Source organism: Amblyomma mixtum, chromosome 5 (assembly GCF_055824585.1).
Source record: "Amblyomma mixtum isolate Tamu chromosome 5, ASM5582458v1, whole genome shotgun sequence".
Lineage (NCBI taxonomy): Eukaryota > Metazoa > Arthropoda > Arachnida > Ixodida > Ixodidae > Amblyomma > Amblyomma mixtum.
In genome coordinates this window covers 31,055,702-31,068,283 of record NC_143016.1, presented here as the reverse complement: position 1 = coordinate 31,068,283, position 12,582 = coordinate 31,055,702, and the positions used below count along the sequence as shown (strand labels likewise).

At 46.5% G+C, this 12,582-nt stretch overlaps 2 protein-coding genes across 8 annotated transcripts in view; one reads left to right on the top strand and one right to left on the bottom strand.

The window, feature by feature from the left end:
- The window catches only part of Larp4B (La-related protein 4B), a 78,385-nt gene extending 73,865 nt beyond the window's left edge, over positions 1-4,520 (top strand). For all 7 annotated transcript variants that reach the window (XM_089543814.1, XM_089543815.1, XM_089543816.1 and 4 more), the window contains one exon: positions 1,609-4,520. In XM_089543814.1, coding sequence (XP_089399940.1) covers positions 1,609-1,778 — 170 coding nt within the window. In that variant the 3' untranslated portion in view covers positions 1,779-4,520. The remainder of the gene's footprint in view (positions 1-1,608) is intronic.
- A 4,382-nt stretch (positions 4,521-8,902) lies between these two features.
- Positions 8,903-12,492, bottom strand: ND-B12 (NADH dehydrogenase [ubiquinone] 1 beta subcomplex subunit 3). Its single transcript, XM_089543811.1, has 2 exons — positions 12,203-12,492; positions 8,903-9,168 (listed from the first exon to the last, which is right to left on the bottom strand). The coding sequence occupies exons 1-2, from the start codon at positions 12,358-12,360 to the stop codon at positions 8,985-8,987; spliced, it is 342 nt and encodes a 113-aa protein (XP_089399937.1). The 5' UTR covers positions 12,361-12,492; the 3' UTR covers positions 8,903-8,984.
- Positions 12,493-12,582: the final 90 nt, after the last annotated feature.

The following is a 12,582-nucleotide window of genomic DNA, read 5'->3' as shown; positions in this document are numbered from 1 at the left end:
AGAAATGCAATGAAATATTTTAGTAATGAAACGCTCGGAAATTTAGCACAGTACAAGCTTGTTAAACTGCAAGACACCAGAAAGAAATGTTTGAATTACTGAGTGGCCCCAGAAAAACTTGTCGAGAACTGCTTGCTTCATGAAAAATTATTTTGTTGAAAGACTTGGCAATGGGTGTCTGATTTTTTAGATGAGAATAGAGTAGCATGACTATTTTTTATGTTTCCATCAGTGCTTCATTGAATGCATACTGTCGGGAGCATCGAAACAGAAGTGCTCCAAAATCGCAAGGGCCTCCCGTATCCTTCACGGTGAAGCACGGTGGAGCTCTACCGCTACAGCACCATACCCATCATAAAGCGGCACTGTCGCATATGTGGAAGCTTCACCACACAAACAGCACATGACGAGCGTGCAGTTTCAGCGCACGGAAAGAATTGAACCATGCAGACAAAGTGAAGGAAACTGCTCAGCGGCGCCGAAGCAGCAAGAAGAAAAAAACACTATGGGGGCACTTTGGCAGCCTAAAGTGCGCCAGGCGAAAATCGTTGGATCTTTCGCCGTTCCATGTTCGGAGAGTCGCCCTTCCTCTGCTGAGCCGAACCACCTGGCGCGGAATCGCTGCACCGCTTGGGAGCCATCCTCCTCCACTAGCTGCCGCACACCGACTCCACCGACTCCGACAGCTCCACCTGCCGACGAATATGATGTCATCTTTAGGCAGCTGCGCTCGTCGATGAGTCGCCCCAGGCGCTGGATGCAATGAGAAACAGCAGCCGCGCGGTGGTTCCACCTCGCCCGGGTGTCAACAGATGAGAACAGCTCCTAGTTTTTCCGGCGAGCAAAGCGGATTCGTTCGCCGGATTTTTGGACAGGTGTGAACGCACCCTTGACGAGAAAAAAACGTTTACTCAAGTCGCATGGTTTGCTGTTCCATGAGGGGTCCTGCACCCAGCTTCCAGCGAGAGACTGATAATGATGGCAACAATCAATGGTGACGTGCGCTGTAAATTGACTTTAAAATTTCAACTTTTAGTTTAAAATTTTTGAGCCCTCTACACCACTGATCACTTTCCACATTTTTATTAAAAGCCGCCGAAACTTTTCTTATACCTTGAGTCTGGCACATGATGGCCTCAGTTGTCTATGCGCCATTAAACCAAACACAGCCTACCAAATTGAGCACCTCTTTCAGCACCGTTAATCTAATGTAAGTTCGTAATATTGAGGTGCCTTTATAATGGATGACCAAATAAATTATGCACATTATTCTGAAGTGTTCGGTATTTTGAAATTCATAGTAGTGAAATATATTTAATTGAAATTATAGGCACTCTGGCGGGAATTTTTGAAAATTTCATTAATCTGAAAATTACGTAAGTGTGCGATTCGTAGTAATGAGACTTCACTGTAAAAATGCAGAAAGTGTGTTTTCTGTTTTTCCTCAGTGCTGCCTGCCCGCAGTCGTTGCAGGGTGACATAGTCCCTGACTTGTGCAAGTGCTGTGCCATGGAGCAGCCCTTGTTCTTTCATTGTGTCCTTTGTGGAAAGTGGCGCGGCTTTCACGTGTTTCGAGTGCCGCCAATTCCCGCCATCTGTGCTGTGCAGGTCACGGCCAGCGGGCCGAGCAGGCACCAGCAGCAGCGGGGGGGCAGCCCCAGAGGGTCCCCCCCTCCGGCAGGCGGATGGAGCCGCGTGCCCACTCGCGCGACCGCCGCTCTGTGGCAGCTGGCTCCCACAGGCACCGCAGCCCTCCCAGTGAAGATCACGCCCACTAGAGCCAGATGTGGTCGCCACAACACTCGTCCCCGCCGTGAGGTGCCGAGGACATCTCCTTTTGCCAAAACGGCCCCAGCGGGAGGTGGCCCCAGAGGGGTTGTGTGGTGTGTTGGTGACAACAGTATTTGTTGATTTTTATGACTTCCTTCGTTTGCATCACGCGCACGCCCCTGTCCACCTTCCTGCTTGGCCCGATGCCAGAACATTGCTCCTCATTGTGAGACCTGGTATGTCCGGAAGGGAGGGACACCTTGTTCCTGTTGCAAGCTTTGCCTGTGGTGTGCCGGAGCCGTGGGCACCACCGGGCTTTTTTCCCCCCCCACAAGAGGGTGTGGGAAGCGGCCTTGCTTGCCGGCCAATATGCAAGGGTGGCAGGTGACAGACCACCACCTTCCACCCACCTGACAGGCTCTGCGACCACCACCACGAAAACAACATACGTGTTACTACAAGACTTGACACGTGCTCGGCGAGGGCCAATCAGCAGAGGACTGTGCTGTTTGGGGCCGGCTGATTCTCATGCGGGATGGGTTGGGGAGATGCCCAGGGCAGGGCTACTGCAGTGAGAACATAACACTGGCACTTTCTAAAAACCTGCCTGCCCTTCTGTGGCATTTTTTGTTTTCCTATATATATATATATATATATGTTGTTTTTTTTTCCTGGGTGATCGCAGAAGAGACCCACAGTGGTGGCAATTAGTCCATCGGTGTCCTCCAGCACTGTCCTTGTAGGAGTGTTACTACATTCAAAACAAAGGAGTGGATAGCTTTTTTTTTCTTGACTTTTTTCTTTATATATTATTGTCTGTGTTATAATATTGCTAAAAGCCAATTGTTACGAACAACATCCAGAGGCACCTAGATGTTCCAAACTGGTGGTGCCTAGCTGGCACAGCCAGTGGCTAGGCGGCACTTTTGTGGCAAGGGATGCCCACCAGAAGTGCATCACATGCTTCCCATTTGTTTTTCTGGCGGTCTTCCGTCTTTGTGTGAGCTTGTCCACGAGAGGTGATCATCTTTGTCGGCTGTGTTTCCTGACGCGAGGTTCCCCCTGTTTTGACCTTTTTTTTTTTTTTTTGTAAAAGTCTTTGCTCCCAACTCCTCTGTAACATGGTGTTGCTACAGCTGGTGTCGCAGTGCATATTGTCTCTCGCATCAGTGCCCCTGGTTTCGGAGCTCTGCATGTGTGTGTCGCGAGCTTGTGGCACCGTGCTGTTGCCAGTGTCGCAGGCATCTTGCTTTCGCAGGCATCGATGCACACTTCCTCGAGCACGGCACACAGGCCAGCTCTTGGAGAGGAGGGGAAAAAAAAAAATGCCTGCTATGTAGGTTTCTCATTTTGCTACAGCTTCCTGTGGCAGATTTGCGCAAGTAACACATCTTGAGACCAGGGTGTGAGCATGACTGGTGTTGAGAGAAAGTGTGCAGTGCAATTCTCAGAATGGCTGGTCTTTGCTATGTCTGCAGCGTGTTTGGGGAACAGATTATTGGGCTGGACACGAGATGTGTTGCACATTCTGGGTCTGCCCTAGTCTGGGGGTCTGTGCTCCTGGTATGGTGGGTGGGACTACTGTTTTTCTATTATTCGTTTGCTTGCCTTCCTGCTACGAATTCTCTCTCCCCACCCTTATATAATGTTGCAAGGAGGTCCACAAAACAGGTTTATGCAAGTGCACCGCGATTCATTTTAAATTGTGTCGAGCTTTGGTATGCAGAGTGTAGCAGCAGGTCCCCTGCTGCTGCCTACAATTCCTTCAGCAGGTTTTATTTTCCTTCCTTCACTCCCATGTTCCCATTGTGTTTTGTGACCATTGAATTTGAAGTTTGGATGGTCTTTCCATGTGTTTTTTTTTTTTTTTTCTATCCTAATCTGGGAGAAGGTGTTTTTGAAGTTTGAAAGGGCCTAGTCAGGACAGAGTTTGGGAAAGGCAGAAGACAGCCATTAGGGCCTTTATTGTGTCCTTTTTTTTTTTCGTCCCCACATTTTTTTTTTTTCACTTGTGACATAAAGGCAAGAATGCATCTTGTGGCTAATGGCTCTAAAGACAGATGTTTATGTTTGACTGGCCTCCTTTGAAGCCTGAACAGGAGGATGGCAAATCACAAAAAGGATGTTCAGAGTGTGTACATAGTGGCTTTTCCTTTTTTTTTCTCCCCCTTTCTGACATTAAGTGAAAGAGGGAAGGGAGGTTCAGTGTGAAGGGGGTTTCAGTGTTAAGGGCAGTGTGCTCGCTGATCGAAAGGGGGGGGGTCCATGCGAGTAACTGCACCTGTGCAGTGTAGGCGCGCTGCAAGGGAGGCCGAGATTTTCAGGCGCTTAACTACTTCTGTTGTCTGCAGAGGGATTGAGGGAGAGAGCTTGGCAGCGTGTTATATTGAGGATATATTTTTGCGACGACCGCACTGGGCGTACAAGAGACCTCTCTCTCTCTCAGCGCATTTTTTGTCAGTCCAAGTGCCTTAAGTTTTTTCTCGGAACCTCCCCAAGCCGTCTCCTGCCCCTGTGTCGATTTTGTTGTTTCTTCCGCGTCATTTCATGCCTGTGTCATGGAAGCTTATTGTGTGTGCCTCCCCCTCTCTGGCTCCCAATTTTTGTTTCACAGTTTATTGTGCCCAAAACTGTGTTTTTGCAGCAGCATATACTCTGCCTTTCCCTTATTATCCAATATTTTTGGTAACCTGCAAAATATGATTTGGATTGCTGGGTGTATAAATTAATAAATGCAAGCACTAGGTCTACTTGGGTGTACTGTTTTAAGAGCCTGGCTTTGAAACTGCTGCCTGTGCAGTGTTCTATGCATTTCGCTGTACAACTGTGCACTGATAGAGGGGCACTGAGGACAAATTGATGTTGCCCTTGATTAAGTGAATTACCGCTTCCTAACAACAAAACCCGCTGTTTACACGCACGAAAACAAAGCTATTTGTGTGAGTCAGAAAGGAACAAAAAACGAAGACCGGTGTCATCACCACCACTGGCTGTTTCCACAAGTATGCTGCATTGACCTCAGGTGAGATTTTTTGTTCAATAGGACAGAAAATGGGGATTCCACATTTGAGTATTCAGGCCACTTTTGTATTTGCTCTTTTGTTGCATGGGCAGCACTGCTACTAAAGAATGAAGTTAAAATTAAAGCAAACCCATGGGATCATGATTTATAATTTAATTCGAGTGACTGGAAATGTATCCAGCTAAATTTCTCTGCACAGAAGTTTCACTATTAGGTGCTGAAGTTGTCCTCGGTGTCCCGTTTAAAATTAGCCATATTAAAATTTGCATCCAGCAAGGCAGCTAAGAGCTACACATGGCGATTGCTTTAGAAATCCACTGCTTGAAAGCACAAATGTTCTAAATAGAACACAGTGCTACCTTGTACATTCAGTCTCCAAGATGATAGAGAATGTGTTCAAATAAATTGGAGTTCCAACGAAAGGGAATCCCTTTCAATGGGTGTAAGAGGGGGGCCACCACCTCTTAGTGCATGCATTGGGGCAGAGTTGGTACAAGCGTTGCCCTTGCATCTTTAGTTGTGGCTATGTGATCTAAGCACTCTTGAGTGCGACTGTTGGCACCATAGCATGGAGCACTACAGCAGCTTTCAGCTGAAATATGGGTGGGTTCTTGCGCTTTCATTCTTACAAGCTGGACCCTACCTCTTGCATCATGAATATAATGTGCTGGTGCTGGCTTCTTTGCAGTTGCATTATGTCTTGGCACTGGTCCTATATGAGAGGCTCTACGGATAAGAACCAATGACATCAGGCTATGCAGCTTGTGAACAAGAATGCATGCTGTATTTGTTCGAATAATAAATGCACCGATTATTTTGTCATAATGCCCCACGTAATGTGCAGAGATGCCTTCGAGCATGCTGGTGAAAGGAAGCATGGCCAACCATCAGTCTGTTGAAGCAGCATGTTCAGTTGCTGTCCGCTCTGCGGCACATTGCTCTGGATGTGGTCACCTTTACTTGGTTATGGCAAGACTTGGCAGGTGCTATTGGGGAGGGTAGTGGAGCAGAGTAAATTACTGGGTGCTCCTTTCTGGTGCGAAGGTTTACATAGATTGAGGGAAATGGTGGACGAGAAAGGAATGGATGGCAAGCGCTATTAGAAGTCAACTGCACCAAGCATCATGATTAATAGTCCATTCAGGCATAATTTAGGCCAATTCGCGAGGGTGCTTGATACACCTTTTCATCCCAAAAATCCAATCTTGCACTCCTATTGGCTTTTTTCTTTTTTGGAACGGAAATGGAGCAGTATCTGTCTCTCCACTCCTTACCCACATCCTTTCTCCTATTTTTCCCCTTCCCCTAGGTAACCCTGTTGCGGTGGTCCCTTTTTATGAGAGGCACACCACTCCCACACTTTATTCATCCTCCCTCCCCTAGCGTCCACTTCCAGCCAAGGATCTCAAGTTCACATATCTCAGTGGACACCTGAACCGCGTCGTAAGGGAAGGAGTGGAGGAAGAAAGGTGCCGTAGTGGAGATCTCCGGAACAATTTTGAGCACTGACGTCGCACAGCACACGGGTGCCTTTTGCGTTTCGCCTTCATCGAAACGTGGCCGCCGCGGTTGGGTTCGAACACAGTCTCGGTAGACTAACCACCGAGCCACCGCGGCGGGTAACGCTGATGGGCATTTTTGCATCTCGTCCTGATTGAGGCCGGTGATCTCGCTGAGTCGCAGGAAGTGCCCCATTTAATGGACGTTGGTGAGAAACGAGGAATATGATTGGGTGCCGATCGAAGTCTGGATAGGAACCTTTAAAGGGTTCCTGAAACGGTGTCCATGCAGGCAAAGAGAAGTCGAAGTATTGATAGATATTGAACGATCCATCATTACTGCTAGTTCACTGCACTATCTTTAGTTCCTTTGTTTCCATATGGCTCACCATACGCACGTACATCCGCTGGATGTCGAATTGGTGGATAGTGTGAAGGAGTGGCCAGAAATTTGCAGTGCCGGTATTGCAAAAGGTAAATTTGTTTTTCGGGAAAGGAAATGGCGTAGCATCTGTCTCGTATATCGGTGGGCACCTGAACCGCGCCGTAAGGGTTAAGGTGGGAGTGAAAGAAAAAAAAGAGGTGCCATAAAGGAGGTCTCCGGAATAATTTCGACCTCCTGCTGGGGATCTTTGGGGCACTGTCATCGTACAGCACACGGGCGCCTTTTGCATTCCGCCTCCATCGAAGCGCGGCCACACTGCGGTCGGGTTCGTACTCCGGCCCGTTAGACACAAGCGCCTTAACAACTGAGCTACTGAGCCACCGCGGCCATATTGCTATTGCAACGTACAGACAAGAGTTCGCGCTTGTGGACCTGCCCACAATGCGTTAGTATCTTGATGTGGCACCGCGAGCGTAGTACAACTGATGACCAGGTCAAATTTAACGCTAAACGGAGGTGATTCATGAATTTAATGGAAGGAATACCGACCAAAGGTTGCTAATACGAAGACGTTACGGAAGCCTTGTTCAAGGCTTCTGCATGGAAGCCGAAACGTCTTTGTATTAACAACAACCTTTGGTCTGCGTTCCTTTCATTACATTCATGAATCTTCTACCTGACCTATACGAGTTTTCGTCAAACGTTAGATTTCAAAACGGAGGTGAATTACCATCGCTGTTACGACATATGGTCTCAGTAATTTCACGGTAATAAAAACTTAAAATTTCGCGACGCGATAAAAGAAAAAATGTCACTTGTCCTGCGCTTGTATCCCAGGTTCAACATTCCGTGCGCCTACCATCCAAGAAATCGGATCAACATATCCAAGTGTTCGTAATTGGTACATGTACTTTCCCGTTTATGCAAGACGTCTACAATTTCATTCCAGGCCAGCGGGAAAGCAGTGTAACAAACATTTCGCAACAGCATTGGGATTGTCTTTGCATCCTCCCCGACGCACTCTTGGCGATCCGCTTAAGATTTCTTTGAGGGGGTGTTGACTGTACGCGATGTCGTTGCGCAGGCTGGCTTATGCAAGGCCTAGTTAGCTTGGCCGTGTGCGAATTTTCGTCGCGTGCTAGCAGTCTGTTCTATGAGGAAAGAGCCAGTTAATTCGTGACGCAAGTGCAAGATGCTGCCATTTGGGACTGTCGAGATGCCTCACCGCGAGTCGAGATAAACAGAAATTCGTAAATTTTGAACGTTTACAAAGCTCGAATAGTGAAAGTGCTGTGCAGATCGATTCTAATAGCAAATACTGTTAGAACTATCTGAAGTTTAGAATATTCGCATGCCCCTAATAAAAACACATTGGCTTTGAGAATATGGTTGAGTCCAGAAGTGCAATGCAATAAAATGCTAGACATAAAATGACAAGGCCATCGACGCTCCTAGTGCTATTTTACATGACTGTGCAATTTCAGATACACAGTGATGGTACCATACCTTCTATAGTTTCGTACACAGCAGTCAATGCTGTGGAAGTAGAGCTCCCACAACATCACGTTGCTCTGCCGTTGGTGAGCATTTGGATGAAAACAAGAGCGGTATAAAATGAAGTGCTATAGTGATGGGAATCATGTTTGAAGCTTTAAGGTGCTCAGTGTTCGGGCTCTCTGGCTCAAATTTCCAGTGAGTGTGAACTAATTCTTAGGTGCAGATGGAGTCCAAGTGATTCTCACAACCAGCAACGTGTGATACTGCCACATGACATTCTTTCTTCTCTTAGTATTGATGATTCAAAGGAGGAAAATGTGGCAAGAGGCAAAATGAAGTGCAAGACGTCAGTCACTGTACTTAAGATTTGTCGCAACAAAATATGGCGGTGACCTTGGTTGAATGGTGAACTACTTTTTGGGTGCGGACTAGGCTAGCGTGAACAGGTGTGCTAGATTTGGCAGCGTTGACTGCTATGTATGAAGCGGAGTACAGCGAGAGCACAAAGGAAGGGTGCCACCTAGCACTGCCATTATTGCTGTGTTGCTCGACCAGCCAGCAAATTGATATCAAGAAAGTACAAGGTACGCACAGTGTCACTATTGAACTTCAAGAAAAATGCATCCACATAAAGGAGCTTAATGTGAGTAGGTTTAAAATATTGAACTCAACTTTGCATGAGACAAGAGTGTAAAAATATTGCATCAGGCTGAGAAATTCAACAGGAAATCAACTGCACTGTATGACAGTCAAGAACTGCTACAGCTGAATATTTATTCACTAGCATTTTTTCAACATTTTTCACATGTGATTAGTGATGGGCATCCTCGTGGTGGTGGTGATCATCCTTCTTGAATGCATAATCATATGCCTTCTCTAAGACAACCGTGCCTACGGCCAGCAAAAAGCCAGGTTTCAATCCACGTCCAACAAGAATCTTGAAAGCAGCCATTGGCGGTATCTTGGTGTGCAAGCTGTAACGCCACACTTCATTCCTGAAATGTATGGGAGAAAAAAAAAAAATGACAATTTAGCATGGTTAGTCTAAATGCGAATTAGGTGTGCTAGCACTTGGACTTCAAAGATCCATGAAATCTGTGAGTACGGGAAGCCTTAGTGCTAGTGCACTAAAACTGGAGGGGACAACCTATTAACGCAATGGCTCCATTGCGTTAAAAAGATCCATGAAAAGATCCAAAGATCCATGAAATGGAGGGGACAACCTATTAACGCAATGGCACTAGCACTTGGACTTCAAAGATCCATGAAATCTGTGAGTACGGGAAGCCTTAGTGCTAGTGCACTAAAACTGGAGGGGACAACCTATTAACGCAATGGCGTTAATAGGTTAATGCCCATATATGAAGAATTGCTCACTCTCTACTTGACATTCATAGATCGCTGGGAGTCCGCATACCACTCCTGGCGCTGTGGTGGAGTGGTTAAACGATATGACACTGCCCTGAGACGGTAAGTGCTGCCACTGGTGGGTTTTGTGGGACCCAAATTACTCCAACACTATCCCGCCACACGAACAGTGATAAGCAGCATTTCAGGAGCAACGTCTTTCAACAATTATGTGCCAACCATCTTGCAATCAGCAGAAGTGTCTGGACTGCAGGAGTCTCGAAAGCTGGTTGCACTGTATACCAGTGGAACGGCACTTCAAGACAGGTGTATGGCAAGACAGGTAGTAACCATGTTATGGCCAGACTACAAACAAGCTTGTAACGGCTTTCTATATAACACCCTACTCTGTGCCTAATGTTAAGCAATTCTCTAGGCTTTACTGATACAGCTTGCTCTTATTTTTTACACGCACACAAAAATTGTCAATATTAGTCAATGCCCATGTACCTTATTGTTCTTATGAGAAAAATTTTCGTTCAGAGAGAGAGAAATATTTTTTTTTTGTTCAGGACATGTGGCTACTTGGGTCAAGGTTTAGAATGGGCCACGCACATTGGTTAAGCAGTACTCTCACTGGTTCAATGGCCTGCTGCGTCACTGAAACAGCGGTCACCCAGTCGGACCAATCCAATGGGGAAGGCCGACATCACATCATAATATGCAGATAAAATGAAGGCATAAATAAACTGGACAAAATATTACTAATGTTAGAACATCGAAATGTACCACGAATGTCTTGCCCAGGATATGCAGATGTAGAGGGTCATCCAGTACCAATGCCCTGATGAAGCAGCAAGACATAACCTTATATGTGAACTTCTGCTTCCTTAAAAGCTATATTGGTTTCGTTTATGAGGGGGTTTAACGTCCCAAAGCGACTCAGTCTATAAGGGACGCCGTAACGACAGGCTCCGAAAATTTCGACCACCTGGGGTTCTTTAACGTGCACTGACATCGCACAGTACACAGGCCTCTAGCATTTAGCCTCCATTGAAATTTGACCATTGCGGCCGGGATCGAACCCGCGACTTTCGGGTCAGCAGACGAGCGCCATAACCGCTGAGCAACCGCGGTGGTGATTTTTAGACGCTGTGCGTGCAGCTTGCTGTGATACAGCCAATTTGTAAACTGGTACATGATGGGCTTATTCCGCTATCAGTTTGCTTGTCAGGACACAGCATGTGACTTACCAGCGAGGTCTTACACGATGTGCTGAGTACTGTCGGTGGACATTCCAAGTCACTGAAGGTCATATTTGCATTATACTAGACTTACTGAAACACACTGGCTGCATCTGGCACTGCTAGTGTCAAAGAAAACACGGCAGGTGGAAAGTAATGCCAACATCATGCCAGTGTCTTAATTTCAAATCAAGTCAAATCTTCATTTCCAATCCTCACAATGCTGGTTTCGGTTTGGTTTATGAGGATTTAACGTCCCAAAACGACTCGGACTATGAGGGACGCCATAGTGAAGGGCTCCATTTATTTCAACCACCTGGGGTTTTTTAACACGCACTGACATTGTACAGTACACAGGCCTCTAGAATTTCTCCTCCACTGAAATTTGACCGCAGCAGCCGGAGTCAACCCGAGTCTTAAGGGTCAGCAGCCGAGCGCCACAACCACTGAGCCACCGCGGCGGCTTTTCATGGCAAAATGTTTGCACTGCTAACAAAAATTTTGCCTAGTGTGTTTACAGGTAGAGCAAACAAATGCATGTTTTTTTGTTTTTTGTTTTTTGCATAGCTGCAGCTGCCCGTGGTCAATATTCATTAGAGGCAGAAACCCTGCAGAACAAAACTTCACACAAAAGACCAGTTCTCTGTGCCTCTAGCAACTGGCTGCTCATTTCTTTGTGATTTTGCTAGCTGCTGTTAGTCACAGAAAAGAATTCATTTTGAAAGGTGAGAAGATGAGAAAAGCAATAAAGCGGAGGTGCAAGCAATTACTTAAGAACCATTAAATTTTTGAGGTGCAATGTGCCTGAATGGAAAGTGGACAACAAATAAGTGCTCCAAGGTCTTTTTTCTCCCTTTTTCACTTCAATGAACAGTTGCATAATTTTGAACAACTACATAACTGCTGCTGGCTCAGTGTAGAAAATGGAAAGTGCCCTGTGCTCGTCACAATGTAGCTGTTCTATGATACGATTAGTTGAGGTCGATGCCTGAAGAGAACTAGCGCTTTACTCAAATTGTTTGCAGCAATATGTGGACCTGTAGAAGTAACGTCATCAGCAAGAGCTCGCAGATGAACGCGAAGCTGGATTCATTACTAGCAATTGCATGCTCTTTTCATTCTTGCTACCACGTTCATGCGGCTGCCCCGTACTCAGTAGTGAAGATTATAGTCACCAATCCTTAGTGCCGTGTGCTGCGATGTCATTGCACGTGAAAGATTCGTGTTAAAACAATGCGGAGTCATGAGTAGTTTCGCAGCCTACCTAATTAGAGGCGTCTCAGCGCAAAACAATCGTATCATAAATGTTTCACCAACCAAATCCTCTCCCGTGTGACGCAGAAAAACAAAATCTCTAACAAACACCAAAATACACATGCAGACTACACAAATATTGACACAATTGAACAGCCTTACGCCTGAAAAGATGCCAGTTTACCTTATCCAAGGGTCCTTCAGGCCCTGTCGTGCCAATGCGTCTCTCATTTTCACGAGCCTTGGCACATCTTCGACTTTGTAGATTCTGTAATCTGGAATGGGTGGATGTTTCGGGGCATGATGTCCATGATGGCCATGCTCGACGGCACCGCTACCCATGGCTGCTAAACAGTCCTCTGAATTAGCGGGACAAACAGCGCAACAAATCCAACCTAACGCTTCTCAACCTGGGCTGCCAGCAAGGCTGCCAGTGCCCTTGTCGCTTGCGCCCTTCCTTGCTTTTCTTGACTTCCATGCTTGCTTGGCTCGGCTACGTAGGCGCTGCTCGGGCTCGTAGCGATTAAAGAGCCCAGAGTTAATAAAGCAAGGTAATTTCTTTTG